The 22,439-nt window shown below is 33.2% G+C and overlaps 1 protein-coding gene and 1 pseudogene across 1 annotated transcript in view; one reads left to right on the top strand and one right to left on the bottom strand.

The window, feature by feature from the left end:
- Window positions 1–388: 388 nt before the first annotated feature.
- The window catches only part of LOC125062418 (octopamine receptor), a 39,179-nt gene continuing 17,128 nt past the window's right edge, over window positions 389–22,439 (bottom strand). Inside the window, exon 2 of the mRNA XM_047668339.1 lies at window positions 389–2,582. Within this exon, the coding sequence (XP_047524295.1) occupies window positions 892–2,328 (1,437 nt within the window). The 5' untranslated portion in view covers window positions 2,329–2,582 and the 3' untranslated portion in view covers window positions 389–891. The remainder of the gene's footprint in view (window positions 2,583–22,439) is intronic.
- On the top strand, window positions 18,509–20,780 carry LOC125057710 (annotated as a pseudogene).

Raw genomic sequence — 22,439 nt, 5'->3', positions numbered from 1 at the left:
TGGCTGGCTATATCAAGCAACTGGCTTAATTAAGATAATATATTTTCTTCATAAGGACTATTATTACGTAGAAGCCTATATATTTAGAAAAAAAAAGTCGTCGATTTTACAAGCAATTTTTTTCAATTATGGTTGTTAAGATAAATGTTGACGTACTAGATCAGTGTTTCCCAACCTTTTTTGTGCCATGACCCCCCCCCCCATGTAACATAGTTTCACTAAGAAACACAGTAAGAAATTTTCCAAAACATATAATGAAAAAGTCGAGTCCATTTTCGAATTGCCCCCCTGTGAGGCGTGGGTTTCACTTTGAGAAACAATGTACTAGGTTCACGTTATTAAAAAAAGGCAATTTAAATTAATATTTTATTATAACATAAGTCAGAATAACAAACATAAACTTTATAACTTTAATATCCCTTTTAAATAAGGGCTCACATTATTTCAAAGGGATATACATAAAAATATACCTAAAACATCATGTTTGGAACTTAACGTCTTTACAAACTTTAAAAGTATCTAAGTGACATAACTTTGACTAGATAGACGTATACTACGTAATTACTCATACATAAGTCAAGATATGTACAGTTAAATAATGATATTTACATTTAATATTTATCTTATATTTTAATCGTTGATATTCTTATGTGAAAGGAATTAATGTTACAATCATCTAAGTTGCATTCTATGCATGACTAATATATACCTAACATAAGATTATACAATGTATATAACATACATACATAAATATAGAGAAAATTGAATGTCTACAATGTAATATTTTTGTTAGAATTTACATAGTAACCGTCTAGTAAACATTTAACCACCTACAGTTGAAAACTCTTATTTTGAGCAAGTAAAGAATTATTTACATTACATTGGCACAGCTTACGACTTAATACAAAGCAATTTTTTAAACGCCCGTCTAAAGTCCATATTAAATATCGTATATATAAGAGGGTTTAGCGCTGAATTTACATATCCGAGCCAAGTTACAAAGTTCGTGAACTTGTTTGATAAACAACAGCTCGAACAAAACGGTATCACAAGATATAAGACGAAGAATGGAAGCCAACAAACAACGAAAACGCCCATTATAATACCAAGCGTTCTGGCAGCACGACGCTCTCGCGTTAATGAGATACGTTGCTTCTCTTCAATGAACTGATATACAGTGTTTTGTTGATTAGGTCGTATACGTTTCTGGGACTTAGTGGAACCAGATTGCATGACTTCCAAGTCTTCATCGTGTGTCTCTTTAGAGTTGCTCTCTGACGACGTGTGGCGATTTTCTGGATTATCAATCATGTCACTCACAGAGTTTTCGTTGGACAGAATCGGTACGATTAATTTATTTTGTGACTTGTCATCTTTACTCCAATACCTCGGTTTCGGTTTCTTTTTAGGTGTTGACTTTCTCGGCTTTTTCTTTTTTTCATTATCAGATACGAGCCGCGTTACGCCCTGATGTTCATTATGGTTAGCCTCTGAACTCACCGAGTCCTGATCATGAGGGTCACTGTCCTTAGCTGCAAACTTGTTTTTGCCGGTAGATATGGTGCTTATCTTAGTAGCTTTAGCTCGGTCTCTGAGTCTCTTTTTCGTGGCTAAATAAATTTCAAAATACACAACCGTCATTATTACCAAAGGAATGTAGAAGGACCCGGAAGATGAAAATATTACAAAACCAGGTTGTGATGTTAAACGACAGGGCGTGTCAGGCTCGAACACTTCGGGCCAATCGTTCCATCCTAATAACGGTGGAGAGCTAATGATGAGGGACAAGATCCACACGACTCCGATCATTAGGAGCACTCGTTCTAACGTTCTCTTTTGGGCGTAATTTATAGGGTCAGTAATTGCCCAATATCTGTCCAAAGCGATCGCACAAAGGTTCAAAATCGATGACGTGCAGCACATTATGTCGCAGGTCAACCACATTTTGCACACATAAATTCCAAACACCCATTGTCCTAGAATCGAGTAAGCGACATTAAGTGGTAGGACTAAAATTGCTACCGTTAAATCAGCTACGGCCAGCGATACAATGAAGAAATTCTGAACTATTCGGAGTGGCTTATAGGTGAACACGCTTAAAATTACGAGAATGTTTCCTACTATGGTAGAAATAATAATGAGTGTTAATACAATGGCCGTGCAAATAGCTTCCCATTCTGGAACAGCCAGTGTTATTCCCAAGCTACTGGGATATTTAGGGTCATCAGCGACCGCACAGTCATCATTATCTAACTCAATTATATCGTTGGCCTGGGTGGTATTTGATAAAGTGTAATTATTAAAAACGTGCGTGTTCGTCAGACCCATTTTGTTAATTCTCCTACTCCATTTCACGTAGCAATATTGATATTGTCTAAAAATATTTTCGTATAATTAGCGTTTGTGCCCGAGTTTTTTCCTAGTACATCGTGAGGTAACCGAATTGTGAATTCCATTTTCTTTACAGCCGATATAATCCAAGATAATTGTTGATGTCGTTTTATTCTCAGCGTTTTCTTATCGGAGTTGAAATTACTTCGCTGAACACTTTTCTGATGTCTCATATTCTTTAGAGGTCAGACCTGAAACAAAAAGAGGTATAAGAAAATGCTCTGAAGGTGAAAACAATTTATTATTATAAATACTATTATGTAAATGTTGAAACGACTGGGTTAAGCGACGAGTGTCACAGAATTATGATTTAGGTCCCAATAGCGGTTCTTTTATCTAGATATTTTTGTTCGCATAATAATATCCTCAGTTTACCCGAGTCGTTTATAAAATATAAGAGGCGTGTGTGGATTTGACAGCAACGGCTTGAGCCGCAAAACACCTAGATAACATCTTTATATTCCTCGTTTTGTGGTCTCATATCAATTTGTTATAAAGTATTAACTAGTACTTTCTGTTGTAAAATAATAGTAACTAAATTAAATATTTTTGTAAAAAAGATCGTTTATATTTTTTGGTACAAAGTAGGCAAATATAAAAAGTGTCTGTTTGAATATCAAAGGGTTATTTCGCTTCGGAATTATAGTCTCTTATTTGTTGTAAAATAAAATTTGGTTGTAAAACTAAAAGAAATAAAAGACATGACAAAGTTTAGAAATGCTGTTACTTCTAGTAAAAGATTAAAATGGAAATGGACAGGACACATTATGAGAGAAGACAAAGATAAATGGACGAAAAAAGCGACAGAATTCCTTCCTCGTTGTGACAAAAGAAGACAAATAAAAAGATGGGATAATGATATAAGTAGAGATGCTTGCCCTATGTGGCTAGGTAAAGCTAGACACCTAGAAGAGTCGAAGCTCTAAGAGGAGGGCCTATGAAATTAACCGGTTTGCCGATTAATTATTAGTGTTTATAGTACTTCACATTTTTATGTACTAGGATAAGTATTTTACAGGAAATAATGCTATTACTATATATTGTCGGTTGTGTGTAAAAGATAAGATACAAAAAGATAATAATGTACTTCGAAAACGTCATCAAATTATTTTGTACTAGCTGGTGCCTGCGACTTCGTCTTCGCAGGATTAAAATAATATTTGTTCAAATGATGTAGCGTGAAAGACTTATTATCATATGATATACATATATCATACTTTAAATACCAGAAGCGATAAAAATATCTATTTTCATTTAGAAATTATGTTACTATATATACAATATTATATTACTATTTTGGCTATAATAGCTTACACATACGACATAGATATATGTATACTGTTGCGGGCTGTTTTGTTAGACTATTTAAGATAAATATTTCCATCATACATTACATATGTGTAACTTTAGCGTTTTTGGCAGCGTACGCCCGAATAGCTGGCAGATGGTAGAATTTTTCCTACTTACTTGATAAAACTACAAAAAGCCATAAATACTGTTGGCTTGTGGACCAAAAAATGGCGGATACGATTAAATCAGTCTAAATCAGTTCACATAAACTTTACCAACAAAACATCAAATTACCAGCCAGTATATATTGATAACGTCAAAGTGCCGTTCCAAAATTCAGCTAAGTACCTAGGTATGACGCTGGATACCAAACTCCGATGGAAGGTCCATGTTAAAAAGAAGCGTGAAGAGCTGGATCTCCGTTACACTAAATTGTACTGGTTGCTCGGAAGGCATTCCGCGTTATCAGTTCAAAATAAATTATTGATTTACAAACAAGTCCTGACACCTGTATGGACTTATGGTTGCCAGCTGTGGGGCTGCACCAGTAATAGTAACATCCAAGTAATCCAACGATTCCAAAACAAAGTGCTCAGGGGAATAGTCAATGCTCCCTGGTATATTCGCAATAACGACCTCCATCGGGACCTTAATATAGAGGACGTCGCCACAATAATAAAAAAGACTGCTGGAGCCCACGAACATAGGCTCCACCATCACGTGAATGTCGAGGCTATTCAACTCCTAGACACCACTGGCCTAGTGAGAAGACTTAAAAGGACAAAACCATTTGAACTAGTGAATTAGTGTTAGTGCACGTCAGTACTAAATACACAGTGAGTGAAAGAAAAAAAAAATAGAACACAAGAACAGAGTGTCTTCCCTTTAATAGAGACTGTAAGTAGTGTTATTGGACACTTTCTTATGAAAAAATCCTTATTAGTAAATTAGGTTAGACTTAAATTACTTATTAGTCTTAAGTTAGGCTAGATTGTAATGTGCCATGATGTCTTAGTAAAGACACATGTATATAAAAAAAAAAAAAAAAAAAAAAAACTTACTTGATATTTTAGACAATTCACACAATATCTTTATAAATTTTAGCCTATGTTTTATTCTGATGTATATTATATAAGCTATATTATTGTTTCATTAAAATCCATTTAGTAGTTTTAACGTGAAAGACTAACAAACATCCATTCATACTTACAAACTATCGCGTTTAAAATATAGCTTTATATAATGATAAAGCATTTGTTCATTTTTAGGATTAGATCAATACTTAGAAGGTTACTAAAATCGAACATTTTGATTTGTCCCTTTGATGAGGCGTCGGAGGCGTTTAAAACGTCATATTATATCTATAGTATGTACGAGAACGATAATCCGAAAATTCCGATCATCTTTAGTTATCGGATGATATGTATTTAAGCACCCTGTCTCATTCAATGTATTCCCATTACTTCGGTGGAAAGCAATAGCCACGTACCGAGGTCAGCACGATTACGGAATTCCAAATTTGTTACAACCAATTTCTTGTGCGTAGTTCATTTTCTCTTCTTAACATATTGCTCGACACAAACTTTTTCTTTTGATAATCTTGAGATAATTTGTAAATTTTTCAAAAAGAAAGAAATTTAAAAATGGTATGAAACATTTCTGTAAGTAAAGGCTTCGCGAAGAAATCTTAATTAAACTCGTAATTAAACTCCTCCGAAATGGCTCGACCGATTTTCGTGAAATTTTGTGTGCGTATCAGTTAGGTCTGCGAATTGGACAACATCTACTTTTCATCCCACAAATGTTAAGATTTGTCCACCCCTACATTTATTTTTGATCTTTTTGAAAAAATATTTTTATAGTACAGCATACAAAAATACATACAACCTTTAATTGTCACCCCTTAACGATCAACCCCTATTTTTTATAATAGTAGATAGTTATTTTTATTGAACTAATTTAAACTAAGCTAAAAGACTAGCTAGAATCAAAATAATTGTGGGAAATTTGGTTGAGTATTATTTAATAGTAGTATAAAAGAACGTCCTTGCCATTGAGTAATAAAATAGTCTTCATAACCATTTCTATTATTTTACTCGACTGTATGGACAGATTATTAAATAGTATTAACACATCTCCTGACCCTAAGCTTCGATCGTGGACCTTACCTTTGATCTTTGGTAATCTATTCTCATCTACCCGTAACAACCTTTTTAAAAGGTCATTTATACTCTTATTGTTCATTAAAGATTAACTTGGAGAGTTTGTCTATTAATTTTCTATAAAGATATCTGATTGAACTTTCGTATCTTAAGATGATAATATTTAAGCTGTTAAGTTCTTATATGATTTTTATTACTAGCATTTGGCATAGGGGTATTTTTTACTGTATTTTTTACAAAATGACTAATAACTGTGGATTTAAATAAAATTATTTATGTATAACGAGTTATGGCTTTTAAAATTCTGGTGGCCTAACATATACATCACGACATACATGATTACATGTTCTTTGTTATACCAGTGTTTATATTTTTTTTTAGCTTAAATGTTATACTGCAAATCATATTTCATAACTTCTTTGATAGGATGAAAACGAAAAGCTCTCCGCCAATATCGAGTAAGATATATTGTAGTTTCTAAAAGTCAATTTTTCAATATCGTGTCGATGTGAGAAAATATATTTCTTTGTAAATGGACTTGTCTTTCACTTTGACATACACTCTTTGCTAGAAACTATAACATAAACAATTACTTATAATGACAGAATAATCAAAGAGAATTTTTATTTCTATTATTCTTCTTTATTATCGTATTTAGTATCTACAATTAACTACATCTAACTAAAAAAGGACGATCACGTTCACCAGTATTAACTATTTTGTATGATAAACACTAAAGCTAATAATCTAAGAGACTACTAAATAGTTATTTAGGACTTAACTAAAACCTCCTTATTATTACTACGTAAATTTCATAAAATGAATGAGTACTGTGTATAAAGAGAGACCAATATTTCGTTGTATTTATGGATAGAATCGAACAAGTAAGAAAATTTTTGATCATGAAAGTGCGAAAGATTTTTAATTTTGAGTATAATTTTGCGTATAAACACTGAGGAAGATATAGATTTGCGTGTTGTTCCCACGACAAGGTAAGTGCATGCTCCTATTTCACCATGCCTACTGTGTAATGGTTGCAGCTCCTTACAAACATTCTGTAAAACAAAAAACTTGGCGATTAAAAAGAGTGGCGGAGAGTTTATTGCCAGTTCTTCTCATCCGTTCTACGCCCTTGATTTGAAAACTGGCAGTAAATGTAAAATTAGAAGCATTTAGCATTTAATATTTATTTCCTTATTGACGTTCATAAGTGTACTTAGTGACGCATTTTGTATTAAATTTTCTATTAAACGACGTCAATAACTTTGTTACCTAAATGAATAAATGATTTTGACTTGACATGATTTAAGAAAGCACTTTATATGTAACCACAGAGCGACCCAAATTTTACCTTAAAGAATTTCCCAACGTATGAATGGAGTTAAGAGCACAACCTTCATATTCAATACAGAATACTCTTACACAAGAAACGTGTTTGGGTAAATATTGGTATTGAATACGTAAAAATATGTAAATGCACACGTAAGGTTTTCAAAGGAATTTTATTTATCCCTGTTAAGGGAAATGGAGGAAATCGTAAGAACTGTCGAGGTATTACTTAACTTTCTTTGTCAGCTGATCCTTGAAGATTGCAATCGAAAATTATAAACTCAACAAAATGTATATTCACGATTTAACTAATAAATATATACAATTCTCGTGTCGCGGTGTTTGTGGTTAAACTCCTCGGAAACGGCTCGACCGATTCTCATGAAATTTTGTATGCATATTGGGTATGTCTGAGTATCGGACAACATCTATTTTTCATCCCCCTAAATGTTAAGTGTAGTCCACCCCTAAATATATATTTTTTTGTTTTTAGATATTGTTTTCTGTTTTTAAAAAATACACACAATTCCTAACTTTCACTTCTCTACGATCAACCCCTGTTTTTTTATTATAAATGATATACATGGCAAAACGACGTTTGCCCGGTCAGCTAGTATACTATAATGCTTTTTAATCTAGGGCAATAGCACCGTTTAAAGAAAACGTGTACAAGAAGACCGTACATGTATATTTACTAAAGGAAAATTTAATAATGTGTATCTGCCTCATTTCATCTATATTCGTAAAATATTTCACACGCAAATAACGAATTTCAAAAGTGAATCGCTTGACATCTGTCAACGTCAAGTCGACCTGAAAACATGTAACATACATGATTTTCGGGAGACAGTTCAATTTGAGACCATTTCCAGCCCTGCGATTCTGTAACTCACTTTTCGAACTCGCACAGCGGTTTTCGCATCGGCGGTCGCTCTCAAATCAGTCGTGAAGCAGTCATTTAATGATTTGGCATTCTGAAAAGGTGGGAGCTTGTAGTTTATTGTTTATTAGAATGCCAAATCATTAAATTACTGCTTCACGACTGATTTGAGAGCAACCGCCGATGCGAAAACCGCTGTGTGAGTTCGAAAAGTGAGTTACAGAATCGCAGGGCAGAAGTGTGACTTAATTTGCTTTTTCATGTTTCATAATATATTAATTCTTATGTAATGCGAACGTTTATTTCAACCTCAAAATGTTAGTAAAATCAACATCACACGTTTAAATACGGTAGATATTTTCATAAAGTTTAAGAAAAAGTCTAATACTAAGTGAGAAGTAATCAATGCATACATTGTACTTTTTGGTTTATGCCCAGCATTTGTGATTGCGTTTTGATGTTAGCAAGCGGTAGACGAAAAGGCTTAATGGTATAATTGAATTGTACAGTTTAACATTGTGTTCACGAGACTTTTCCATGGCAAAAACAATATTATCTGAATATTTTGGGTAAATAGATGCACAGCATACCAATGACGCATTATCCCTTAAATTATCTATTAAACGACGTCAATAACTTTGTGTCAACAACGTGGGAGTAAATTTGGTTAATATGTCCCGTAGGCAGAAAGGTCACTTAAATTCAAGCATTTAATCTCCATACAAACTTTGGTCGATTAAAATCCATACGCACCAATTAAATTGTGATTTAATAGAAACAGTACACTCATTAAATTATCTCTATTTATATAACTTTATTATTGTATAGTTCTGTATAATTATACATAACTTCAACTGATTATTATAAGTATCCAATATTACAAGTGTACTCCATGAACTGGGTTTCTTAGTACCTATGGGATATGTGCGACGGCGAAGGCCTAGGTTATTTGCGATACCGAGGGCAAGAACCAGTCTGTTGCACAGATCCCCGTTATCAAAGACTTGCGCCTACTGAATGCTGTCTCCGACACTATCGACATATTTATATGTTCGCAGAGTGAATTCACAGTAGCGATATTGTGTATATTATGTGTTTAATATTATATATGTATCTACTTTATAATATTTTATTTAATGTTTCTCGACATTATCGTATTGGCATAGTCTGTAAGGATAATGTATGTATTTCTGTAATAAATAAATAAATAATAAATATGTGGTAATATATTATAGTCTTTACTGAATATAGACGAAAGTCTATGCGTAGATCTCATGAACTACGTATTAGTGTTTTCACGCGCAGGTAAACCACTAAACAATAATAAAACTAAGACTTTCCTTTATTAGTTAATTCATTATAACTTAGGTGGTAACAAAAGTTTCTCTAACAAAAACACCACGTTCATTTCCAAATCTCAAGGTGCTTGTTAGTTCCGAACATCGGATACCTTTGAGCAGAAATTAGAACTCGCCTTTACCTTTGTTGTAGAACTTTATACAATAGTTTTTCCACTGGACATTCGTTCCTTTATTTGTGTAAGCCGCTATGTAGTACCAAAATATATATACTGTATAGAAATAGGAATTTTACTAAAATTGCATTTAATTTCAAGCTATGATTATTATTAATTAATGCGTTTTAATAACGCCCTCATACGTTATTACGTGTAAAATTATAAAAAAAATCATTTACAGCCATCCCAAATTGTGACAAATACTAGTAACATTAAAGTTTTCTAAAACAAAATTCGTGTATTATCATTAACATTGTTTTTCAATGTGTTCTAATAAAATGTATAAATTCCCACCAGCGTTCGTGTGACACCGAACGAGGGAACAATATCCGAGTGATTGATGTTCTCCCCGTTACAATACAATTCCATTTAAAAAATAGTTTATCGACTATGACAAATCTACCGAATGGATTTGTAGTTTAAAAGCATTCTGTAATCCGATACTGAACTTTCCCGACAACTTTATACGTACAAAATATCTTCACTGAATTTAAGTATGCAGAATAAATAATATGGTGGGTTACGAATATTATTTATAGTACAAAAATGAGGTTTTTAATTAATAGAGCAAACGCCTAGGGACTAGGCGGGTGATACTATCGCGTGTTAAACCCTGGGTTTGATGGATGGATTTTCCCACTGTTGCTCATACATGTAAGGAAACCATCTCACCAAATAATCGATGACCAGTTCTGTCACAGAACGCTGATTATTATCTATAAAATAAAAATAAATCAGTAGCGCTACAATCTTTTTAGGGCCTCAGATTTCTGAATATGTTTCATAATCATTTGTCAATTGAACAGGCAAGTAGGTGATCAGCCTCCTGTGCCTGACACAAGCCGTCGACTTTTTGGGTCTGAGACATGTCGGTTTCCTCACGATATTTTCCTTCACCGTTCGAGCGAATGTTTAATGCGCACAGAGAAAGAAAGTCCTGGTGGACAGCCAGGGATCAAATCTACGACCGTAGAGCGTAGCATGCTGAAGCCACTAGACCAATACTGCGATTATTATCTACTTCATTGAATATGATCTAAAAATCAGATACATAAATGTGACGCCAAGAGGATTGCTGTATGTGTAGTATGTCTTTTTTTAAACACTCACTACGAAATACATATGGTTACTTCGACCACAAATAACTATTACGCACATCGAAAATTCAGCTGGATTGTACACGCAACTCCGTTTAAATGAAAATAAAACGAAAAGAATAATTGCGGTAGCATGTTGTTCATTATTTAGATGTTGCTTTTAGCTTTTATTCGCCTTTTTACTTTAGGTTTCTAATAAATAAGCATTTCCAAAATGAAAACATATGGCTAACCGTATTTGGTTGAAATAATTAGGACATAAGAAAACCGATACTTGCTATAAATTACAGTGTTAGGATAAATGTTGCATATGTCCTGCCCTGCGATTCTGTAACTCACTTTTCGAACTCACACAGCGGTTTTCGCATCGGCGGTCGCTCTCAAATCAGTCGTGAAGCAGTCATTATATGATTTGGCATTCTGAAAAGGTGGGAGCTTGTAGTTTATTGTTTATTAGAATGCCAAATCATAAAATGACTACTTCACGATTGATTTGAGAGCGACCGCCGATGCGAAAACCGCTGTGTGAGTTCGAAAAGTGAGTTACAGAATCGCAAGGCAGTCCTTTGATTATTACACAGACACACGACCGAATAATAAAGATTAATAATTATAACAATCAAATATGCAGTATTAACAATTTTCTTAACCCACATAGTAATAATAAAAATAATTAAAAATTAATAAAAAGATATTTAAAACAATTTTATTATTTTTGGTCCCTGTGGCAGTGTATCTTTAACGCTGGCAGCATTTCCTCGCTGTATTGCGAAACTTATTTGTTGAGCGAGGAAAGCACCAGCTCTAATAATAATATTAATAAATTAATCCCGTTTCAGTTAAAATAAGTATTATGATTTTATTGATTTTGTAATCTTCAAGACTTTGGAGGCTAAGATACACATAAAATTGCTTCTTATTTTAAATAATGTAATTGGATTATACAATACTAATTGGATAAGTACTCATTGTAGCTTAATCAAATAATAAATTATACAGTCAAACAAAATACAACAAAGTTTTATTATTGAAATTGTAAAATTCATTTACAATGAAGATTGTTCTGAATATATTTATTGTCACTCAGTGATATTTACTTTCTGTTTCAAGAGCTTACTTTTTATGAGAACGAGCTTTCTTTGGCAATATCTACGTCGTAATTAAAATTCACGATACACTTTGTATTTATTAAGAGGCTTTTACCAGGATTTGTCTTTCAAAATCGTCTCGGATACTGCTGCTTTGATAGAGTATATAATTCAAACATATTAAATCTTATTACACCATTCAATACGTATATCTTATATATAAGCGTTCGTATTTCTATAAAAACCTGCCAGAACCGATCATGAGACATGAATTAGAATTAATTATTAATTAGTTGAAAGTAGCTAAGACTGCATGCTTAAATTAAGACTTGTTTTAAATACATGCCTAAATCTATGTTTATTTTGTTAAATTTTTAATTATTATCATTCATAGTCGTAAATAGTGTACTAACGAAAATATGTGTATAGATATTTTTGAGTATGTTATTGTCAGGTCAAGATAAAAGCCATTAAAAAACACTAACCAATTTTTATTTATTAAGATTTAAAGGTTTTGATGAAGAGGTTTATTATTTAATTATTTACATAGATAACTTTTTCACGAAACATAACTTAGGTTGGATGTTATATACTAGAAAACAAACACAAGACCGACCAATAGTTACAGAAACAAATAAAGCGTCTACACCCAAAAATATGGAAGTCAGTGACCGAAAAAGAAAGAAGACTGTGAGAGAAGGGGATTGTACATTTAGGGAAAGGTAAGGACTAAGAAGGTTAACATCAACCTACGGCCGAATTAACGCGGTTAAAATCGGAGTACAAAGCTAAGCTAAAGATGGTCCTACATTATCAAACACAAAATAAAATAACTTATCAAAGAGTTCTCTTGCAATTATTCAAATTTCAGTTGAAATACTTGTGAAAAATCATCTGTATTCAGCGGAGTGAAATAAGTGTCGTGAACTTTGCGATCCTAAAGCTTCGGTATTTTCATTTATTATTTGTCAAAGTCATTGTTAATATTAAATATGTCACCTAGTAGTTGGGAATACGGTTTATTTGATGTAAGAAACATTGTGGAGATGAACTATAAGTCTATCCATTAGGATATATAAATGTTATATTTGCACGAATTTTGTTGACTACTGGGGTCTCCTATGGCTGAAGAAGTGGTATATATATTTGTTAGTATTAAATTTTTTTTAGTTAAATAAACTTCTTCAGTATAACCATCCGCTAATAATTATAATCTATCGTTTTAATTAAGTGTAACAATTAGCAGTGCGTGTGCCTATGAGTGGCTACAGGCATAAACAAATGAAATTTTATCTCTATAGAATGTCTATTGGGTCTGTCTACGAAAAATTTTGTATGCTTGTATTCGAGTTTTCTTAACAAATATCTCATTAAAATTCGTCTTTAAATTTCGAAAATCATATAAGATTTTGAGTTTCTATCGAGATAAATATATCAATCAAATCGAACTTTGTAAATTTGTGTGCGTTTTGTCGCCCTTTGTGCCTTTGTAGAATCAGCTGCTGCCAACTACGGCATTTGAAGTGGAAATTAACCTTGGGTTTTTTAAAGTGAACACGAAAAGGCGAATCAAGCAGTGCAGTTTACTCGTCTTTTGTATTTGTTTTTACCTCTAACTACAGATGTTACATAATAACGTGATATCGTTTATTAAAACCTAAACATAACAATCAAATATACAGTATTTAAAATTAGGTAATAAAATATATATAAAACAGTCGGGCTTGTTTTAACACTTATAACACACTGACGGCACACGACTGGACCGATTTTCTTGGTTTTTGATTTGTTGTATTTGTCTCCAAATTTACGAATTAAATAAAAGAAAAATCATTTTCATAACGAAATGTTCCCGTCGATACGGTAAATTCTCCTTTCAAATTATAGAACGTTATTAAATAAAGGTTTCGAATCGACAAGATATATCCACAATATTCGGATAATGGCGTATTTTAGATTTTATAAATGTAGAATAATGTCAGTAATGAAAAGGGATTGACATAATATAATATACTGGTTGTCAAATATTTATGCGTGCGTTCAGACGCTTAATAAAGTAGTGAAATTAATATTTATTTTGTTTTAATTGTATTACTTGATTAAATCATTAATTAATTACAGCTAATCTGTAACACATTCATTGACTGTTAGGCGTTACGAAGTTCGCCGGGTCAGATAGTAACTATATAAAAGCTAAAAAAATATTATGTCGAAAAAATTACAAAAACAGATATACAGACTAATTATATTGCATATAATTAGTTTAATTTTTACTGAATAATACACGTGTGTAATCGTCCTTTTATCATCTACCTAAAATGATTGATTTTTGTTTCGCCAAAACTCGATGCTATTACGAAAATAAGATAAATTCAATAATGATTTAATCGTATGTATAAACAAACTGCTTTATGGTTTTAAGAATCACGCCCTAACTCGCCGTTGATTCTATTATTTTGTGATTTCTCGTTACTGGGACCAATATATATAATAATAACAACAAATTGCTTTTGATGTCAAAGGCCCTCAAACATATCTTTACTCTATATATTCGGTAGGTTTTAGATTTGATAACATATTAAATTCATTCCATCCCAGAAATATAAACTCCTCAAAGATCTTTATCTTTATCAAGCAAAATTCCTACATCAACCTTTTTGAAGATATTCGTAATATTTCAATAAAAACAACATAGTAACAGATAGTAAAATAACGTACCCGGGAAGCTCCATTCAACAAAACTATAAAAGATATTTGAGATAGGAATAACAAAGACAAGGATGCGAACATCGTGGACATACGTAGAAAGGTTCTCCTTTTTTGTTAATTGTAAAAAAAAAATTGTATATAAACTCTTTTTTTATAATATTTGGCGTATACCTATATGCTATGAATAAATAAGGGGAAATATATAGATAGATGGGAAGGTTCATAACCGCGTTAAATCTGGTGAGAATGTAATTGCGAAGAATACAGAGCTAATTGAAAGAATTCTTGGTATCATTGTCATTGAAACGCCAAAAATTTCCATGAAAATGAAGACGTTTCATGCAAATTTTTGTGTATATATCAACTTCATAATCACACCCTCAGTGCCGTTTAAACGGTACAAATTATGAATAAGTATTATTTCTGTAACTCTTCACATTACTGAAAGCATTCCAATACTTTATTTTCATTTTTAATTTATTACAAATTGTGCAGTTTAAATAAAAAGTAATTAACCCTGACGAGCTGGGACCGCGACCTAGGTTAGCTCAAAAAGCCACTGTTCACGCTCTAATAATTTTAATTCACATTTTCATAATATTATAATTATTAATTTCTGTAGCACTGGAAAAACTGAATAAAAGTAAGGCGGTTAAATTGCTTTCTTTTGATTCTATTATAGGAGCAAATAAAAAGCTTTCAGAGTTTTATAAATGTCTTATATATTTTAAACCGTTTTCTAAATTTATCTTAAATAAAAATAATCATGGTTCATACTTTACCATAATCGTAATACATCTTATACATAACTAGCTAACCGGGCAAACGTCGTTTCGCCATATCATTTATAATAAAAAAATAGGCGTTGATCGTAGAGGGGTGAAAGTTAGGGGTTGTATGTATTTTTTAATGGTGTATCATAAAAAAATAAAAACAGAAATAAATATGTAAAAGTTTAAAAAAAAAATTTAGGGGTGGACTACCCCTAACATTTAGGGGGATGAAAAATAGATGTTGGCCGATTCTCATAGATACCGGATAAGCACAAAAAATTTCATCAAAATCGGTCAAGCCGTTTCGGAGGAGTATGGCAACGAAAACTGTGACACGAGAATTTTATATATTAGATATATTCTTAAGAAATTCTAAAATACATGTGATACAATAAAGCACTTACTATATACATAAAGTTACGTCTAAACTTTATTATAAAGTTTTCATGACACAAAGACAAGCACTACTAGAGTCTAAATTTTGAAATTAACTAAAATGAATTATATTAAAACTATTTATTGCTGGTATATTTCAAATACTACTGGATTTCTTGTGCAAGTGTGGAAATGAAGGAATTTATTAGATTTCAAGGCTCAATCTGACGGATAATACCGCCTCCCGTTAAATCGACGCTCGAGTTGATTGGCTAATTTGATTTTCCAGTGTTCCGATGGTGATGTGATTGCTATTCCTTTATTCAATCATTTGCATCATTATTAAGTCCAAAGTCTATTTTGAATGCTATTAATAATATAAATTCTGTAGGTAGTGTATTTTTTTATTTTGGCAGGTCCTCAATAGGGTGTGATCAATTAAGACAAGTAGACTGATAATAATACACTAAAGTGTATACCGACCCTAAGTGATTATAACACCGAGAATTGAAATTATGTTCTTCAACCAATAAACCACGGAGACAATGTGTAATACAGAGTATCTTAAATATAAAATTCTTGTGTCACAATGTTAGTTACCATACTCCTCCGAAACGGCTTGACCGATTTTTATAAGGGGTATACACCCCAAAAAAATTTTTTATTCTTTAGCTTTTTTTTTGTTTTTATTTATGATACAGCATACAAAAATAGATACAACTCCTAATTTTCACCCCTTAACGATCAACTCTTATTTTTTATTATTGTAGATAGTTATTTTTATTGAACTAAAATAATATTTCCTTGAAATAATAAACATGGCGAAACAAATGTTTGCCGGGTCAGCTAGTTATTTCTATAAATTTCTTTATTAATCCAAATAACATCCAATTTCAGGGAGTTCGATTTTCGAAATAGGCAAATAATTTTTGAGTTGTGAGGGTACCACGCGTGTATTTAACGACACGACAACGGTGATTATTATTATCTATAGTCTTGAACTCGATAAATAGAGATATGTATTTTTTTTAAGATATTTATTTTACTTTAAGATTCTAAAAATTAATTTATAAATAGTGCGTGGCTCATATAAAAAAGGATGTATATTAAATAGCGTATAGTTAAAGGCCACTTCTATTTGGTTCTTCTCAACACAGATTATTTACATATTTAGTATTTAAAATATCACAGTCGATATCTGTTCACAGATATACAGTAGCGACATTATACATCCATCAACTTTTAATGAATTTTAATTGTTCGAAACTATCGTTGGCTTAGTCTTGTGTGTAAAAATTGTATGAAAAATAAAATTTATGTTAAATTATTTTATACACTTATAAACGGAAAAATAAATAAAAAAGTCTTAAAAAAGTCTTTACTGTCGGTTATCAAATCGAGGGCGAAGAGGACCCTTAATTAAATTTTAATTCTCCTACCAGATCATTAAAACTAACATCTGTCATCATCCGTATTAATAAAAAAATAAGAAATGGCTTTTATGCATGCGTAAAATGGATGACCATGCATTTAAATCAACCTACATAAACCCTCTCAAAGGTCCCGGTGAGAAATGCCCACTAAAACCACTCTGCCGTCTTCAGAGGCTCGTGGGATTCCATTACTAATAATAATCAAATATATCATAATATAATCTACCGACTCAAATCTTCAGTCAGTCATGAGACCCGCGAATCGACAAACGCACAATGTAATTGCAAATTTAACTTAAAGTATTAAATAATAATAAAGGTAGTAGTAACCAAAATTTAAAAAGTAACCTTTTGAAGCTACAAATTTAAGTGGTTAGGAAAAACAGAGAGAAACCTTCCATATTCGTAGCAAAAACACAACAGCCCTGTAAAAAATCGGAAAATACCATATCGAATGTAACCCAAAACCAATTAAAGTACTCATAATAATAAACAATTTTCTTTTATCATTAAAGCAAACGAAATTTATCACTCAACGTTCATCAGGTTGTGTTTACTTGAGTTATCACAGCTCAGCAAATTACACATTTTTTCTTTGCTCCGTCTGTCACAGTCGTTTGTGTATTTAATTGCGCTAGAATAAATCTGTACCATTAATTAAAGCGCTGCTGCGACGCGATACTTTGTCACCTGACAACTGGTTCTGCGTTGGAAGAGTTTCGAATCACTAGTATCGAATAGTTTTAAACCGCTCACAGAAATGGTTTAAGTAAGTATAATAATAACAATCAGTGGCGCTACAACCTCTTTAGGTCTGGGCCTCAGATTTGTCTCATGATCATTTTTCAATCTAATAGTAGTATGTGATCAGCCTCCTGTGCCTTACACACGCCGTCGACTTTTTGGGTCTAGACATGTCGGTTTCCTCACGATGTTTTCCTTCACCGTTCGAGCGAATGTTAAATGCGCAAATAGAAAGAAAGTCCTTTGGTGCAACAGCCGGGTATCGAACCTATGAACTCAGGGATGAGAGTCGCACGCTGAAGCCACTAGCCCAACACTGTTCATTTAAGTAAGTATACCGCAGATACAATAATTGTTAAAAAGTCTTTTATTGCCGTATACAACCTTCAAGGACTGTTAACCATGGCTTAAATTTCGTCTGAGTTGCCGTAAGATAAATTTAATGAGTCATGACCAAAATTATTTCAATAATTTTAGTTTATACTGGTAGTCTTTGCATGCGCATATTTAAATGACGATTACGATTTATTTCTATTTGAAAGTAATATTGTACAATTTATAATATTAGGTCCTTACATATGAAATTGGCGTTTTACGTTTTGGCCTCTTTGACCTCAAATATCTCCTCTTTGGTTAAGAATTCCAAATTAAAATTTGTACAGCTATTTACTCATGTATTTGTGCTTCGATGACCGTCATTCATTTGTTTTTTTCTTCTGTTTTTTTCTGTTTGCGTCACTCATTTTACAAAATGGAAAACTTAAAGTATCGCATTATTTACGAGTACGAGTTCCACCGTGGCACTAGTGCTGCGGAAACGACTTGAAGGGTGAATGATGTGTAGGCGGTCATGTTGCAAAAGAAAACACAGTTCGTTTTTGGTTCCAACGTTTTCGTTCTGGAAATTTCGACCTGCAGAACAAGCCCTGTGGACGGCCTGAGACCCAAGTTGATAATGAAGTATTGAAGGCTATTGTGGAAGCGGATCCTTCGCAAACCACGTCCGAGTTAGCTCCAGGCTGCGGTGTTAGTGATAAAACTGTTTTAATTCACTTGAAGCAAATTGGGAAGATTAAAAAGCTTGAAAGATGGGTACCTCACGAATTGACTGAAGCAAACTGGCAAACGCGCGTCGACTGCTGCGTTGCATTACTGAACCGGCACAATAATGAAGGTATTTTAAACCGAATCATTACCTGTGATGAAAAATGGATTCTTTACGATAATCGGAAGCGCTCAGCGCAATGGTTAGATCCTGGCCAGCCAGCCAAATCCTGCCCCAAGCGAAAATTAACCCCAAAAAAGTTACTTGTAAGCGTTTGGTGGACTAGTGCCGGTATTGTTCATTGCAGTTTTCTCAAATCTGGCCAGACTATTACGGCTGATGTCTATTGTCAGCAATTGCAAACCATGATGGAAAAGCTAGCGGCTAAACAACCTAGGCTGGTCAATCGCTCCACGCCACTGCTACTTCACGACAACGCTAGACCACACACTGCACAACAGACGGCTACCAAATTAGAAGAGCTTCAATTGGAATGTCTAAGACATCCTCCTTACTCCCCGGACCTTGCTCCAACAGATTACCATTTTTTTCGAAATTTGGACAACTTCTTGCAAGGGAAAAAATTTAACTCTAATGGGGCAGTCCAAATCGCCTTCACAGATTTTATTGATTCCCGTCCGACTGTTTTTTTTAGTAAAGGGATCAATGAACTACCTATGAGATGGCAAAAGTGCATAGAAAACAATGGTTCATACTTTGATTAATTAAATATATTATATTTAAAAATATTCGACTTTTTGTTCCTCCCATACAAAACGCCAATTTCATATGTACGAGGCATGCCTTTTAAGTTCTGTCGTTTCCATATTTCCCGGCAACTTTGAATTTGGACCTGTACTATATTCGAATATGTTTACATTTTGAATCTCAAAACAGTTAAAAGTATTAGGATTAATGCTATTGTTTAGTCACAGCGTCGATTTGAATGTGTCAAGTTACGTACGAAAATGAATCTCTCTAAGGAAAATGTTCGTGCAATAATTTTCTACAACTTTAGAAGAGGCCTGACACGGCTTCAGTGTTTGAAGAGCTAATATCTGTGTTCAGTGATGAAGCCCCATGTCTGCGGACTGTCGAACGCTGGTATTTAGAATTCCAGCGTGGACATACTGGTGTTAGTGACCAATCTAGCGAAGGACGCCAAAAATCCGCCTTCACTGAAGAAAACATCATTGCTGTGAGACAACTAATTCTCGAAGATTGTCATGTGACGTATCGAGAGATAGAGGCTCTATTAGGCATCTCAGGGACAACCATTCAGAAGATCTTGCATGAAACACTTGGTGTGAGAAAGCTAGTTTGCCGTTGGATACCGCATCTGCTTTCCGACGATCACAAGGCGGCCCGCGTCAGATGGTGTAAGAAAACTCTGCAAAGGTTCAACCGAAGAGAGTCAAATCACGTCTACGACATCATCAGTGATGCCGAATCTTGGATCTATGCCTACGATCCTGATTCCATACAACAATCTACAATCTGGGTCTTTCAAGACGAGCCAAAGCCGACTAAACTCGTTCGTTCTCGAAGCACTTCAAAGAAGATGGTGGCCACGTTCGTTAGAAAAACCGGCCATGTTGCGTCTATTGCACTTGAAGATCGTAGAACAGTTAACGCAGAGTGGTATACCACAGTTTGTTTACCACAAGTCATCGCCAAACTTCGAAAATCTAACTTAAAGCGGCGCATCACCCTGCACCACGACAACGCAAGCTCACATAGCGCTCGTCAAACAATTCAGTATTTGAAGCAGGAAAAAGTAGAAATTCTTGACCATCCTCCATACAGTCCTGACCTAAGCCCTAACGATTTATTTACATTTCAAAAAATTAAGAATAGTCTTCGTGGTCAAAGGTTCCAGACCGGAAAAGAAGCAGTCGACGCTTTCAAGTCAGCCATTTTGAACACCTCCACTTTAGAGTGGAATTAATGTTATAATAACTGGTTTAAGCGAATGGAAAAGTGTATTAAGCTACGTGGTGAATACTTTGAAAAACAATAAAAAGTACTATAAGGTTCTAGTTGTGTTTTTTTCTGCAAACGACAAAACTTAAAAGGCATGCCTCGTAAGGACCTAATATAAACAAAAAGATGCTTGGACGTTTAAATAAAGTCACACGTAATCAAAAGTGTGTCTTTTAAATGCAATACTAAGAAAATTACAGTTATAGTAAGTAGTGGTTATATAAAAGATTCACTGTTAAATGATTTTTATTTTTGTTAAATTGATAGTTGCTTTAACACAACATAATTTAAAAAATATAAAAGCTTTTTAAAATGAATCTCAGGTTTATAATTGACTTGCAGAATCACTTTACAATGTATACTTGCATTCCTTTTAGCATTCTTTCCAGCATTAAGTTTTGTTTACGAAGTGAGAACTTTAGATCGATGGAATGGCAGTTAAAAGTTATTGCACTGACCTTTGAATGGAATTCGATAAGTGATCAATTGTGCAGGCTTTGCAGTGAATTTTAAAGCAGTTTTCAGTTTACAGTTATTATAGGTTCTTGGCATTTGTTAAATTGCTTTAATGTGTAGCATTGTTGTAACACATCAATTAATTATAATTATATAATATAATACCTTTTTAAATCTTTAAAAGTGCTTATTATAGACTTGGTTTGGTACATATTAGATTCGTAAGAGCGGACAGTATTTTAAATAAAAAACGTGTGTTTACCTACTTATGTACGCGCGTTAGAAGTTATACTGCTTTGGCGTAACAAGATAAAAATCTTTTCAAAAATGTTATTCTACGTTTGTAGAAAGAACTAAATTGTTGACCATTGCTAATTTCAGGGTGTCGGTTTTTTGTGACGGTGTGCGCGTATCGTTAAAATTTACGCTCATCATTGTTCCCTAACGCGTCAATAGAAGTATAACTTCAAAAATGCTCTGTTCGAAAATAGTACATTTTTCACGTTTCACGAGATTATGCACGTCTCGTAACATAGGAATTATGTAACGTAACGTATCTTACAGTGAGCACAGTAGCACCGTGTGAAATATAATCCTCGTAAATCGATTGTGAATCATCATGAACAAAAACGCCACGATATTTTGGATACAAAACACAGGAATGTGTTGCGACTGGGAGTAATAGTGCTAAAAATTTCACAGTAACTATACCTAATTTTCTTTTAAAAACCAAAATTCGAACTAAGTATGGCTATAAAAGATTTATTATAAACAATAACCTAAAATGGTTAAAAAAGACAATGTTTCTATAAGTCAAACAAAATCGAGCTATATTTCAAACGTGAATCTACCAATTAAGTGCTGGAACCAAGTGCTGGAACAATATCCCTCCTCCGTTGAAGTGTCTTCAATTAAAGTCGAATTTTAGTCGCACTTATAAGACACTTCTACTTATGCAACAAAAGTCCCACAAAATTTAGTTTCTACCCATAAAACAAACAAATATCTACTTATTTACGTCTATTCTTATTTTTAACTTTTAATTTAATTCTATTTATTATACAACGTCACACACGATTTACTCACACTTCTTTAATATTTATCTTTAATATTATTATTATTATTTTTCTACTATAATTATTTATTTTATTTTATTAGAGGCGCAAAC

This window comes from Pieris napi, chromosome 2 (genome assembly GCF_905475465.1).
Source record: "Pieris napi chromosome 2, ilPieNapi1.2, whole genome shotgun sequence".
NCBI classification, from domain to species: Eukaryota; Metazoa; Arthropoda; class Insecta; order Lepidoptera; family Pieridae; genus Pieris; species Pieris napi.
Note: the sequence above shows the minus strand (reverse complement) of the source record. Positions and strands in the feature narration are given on the sequence as shown.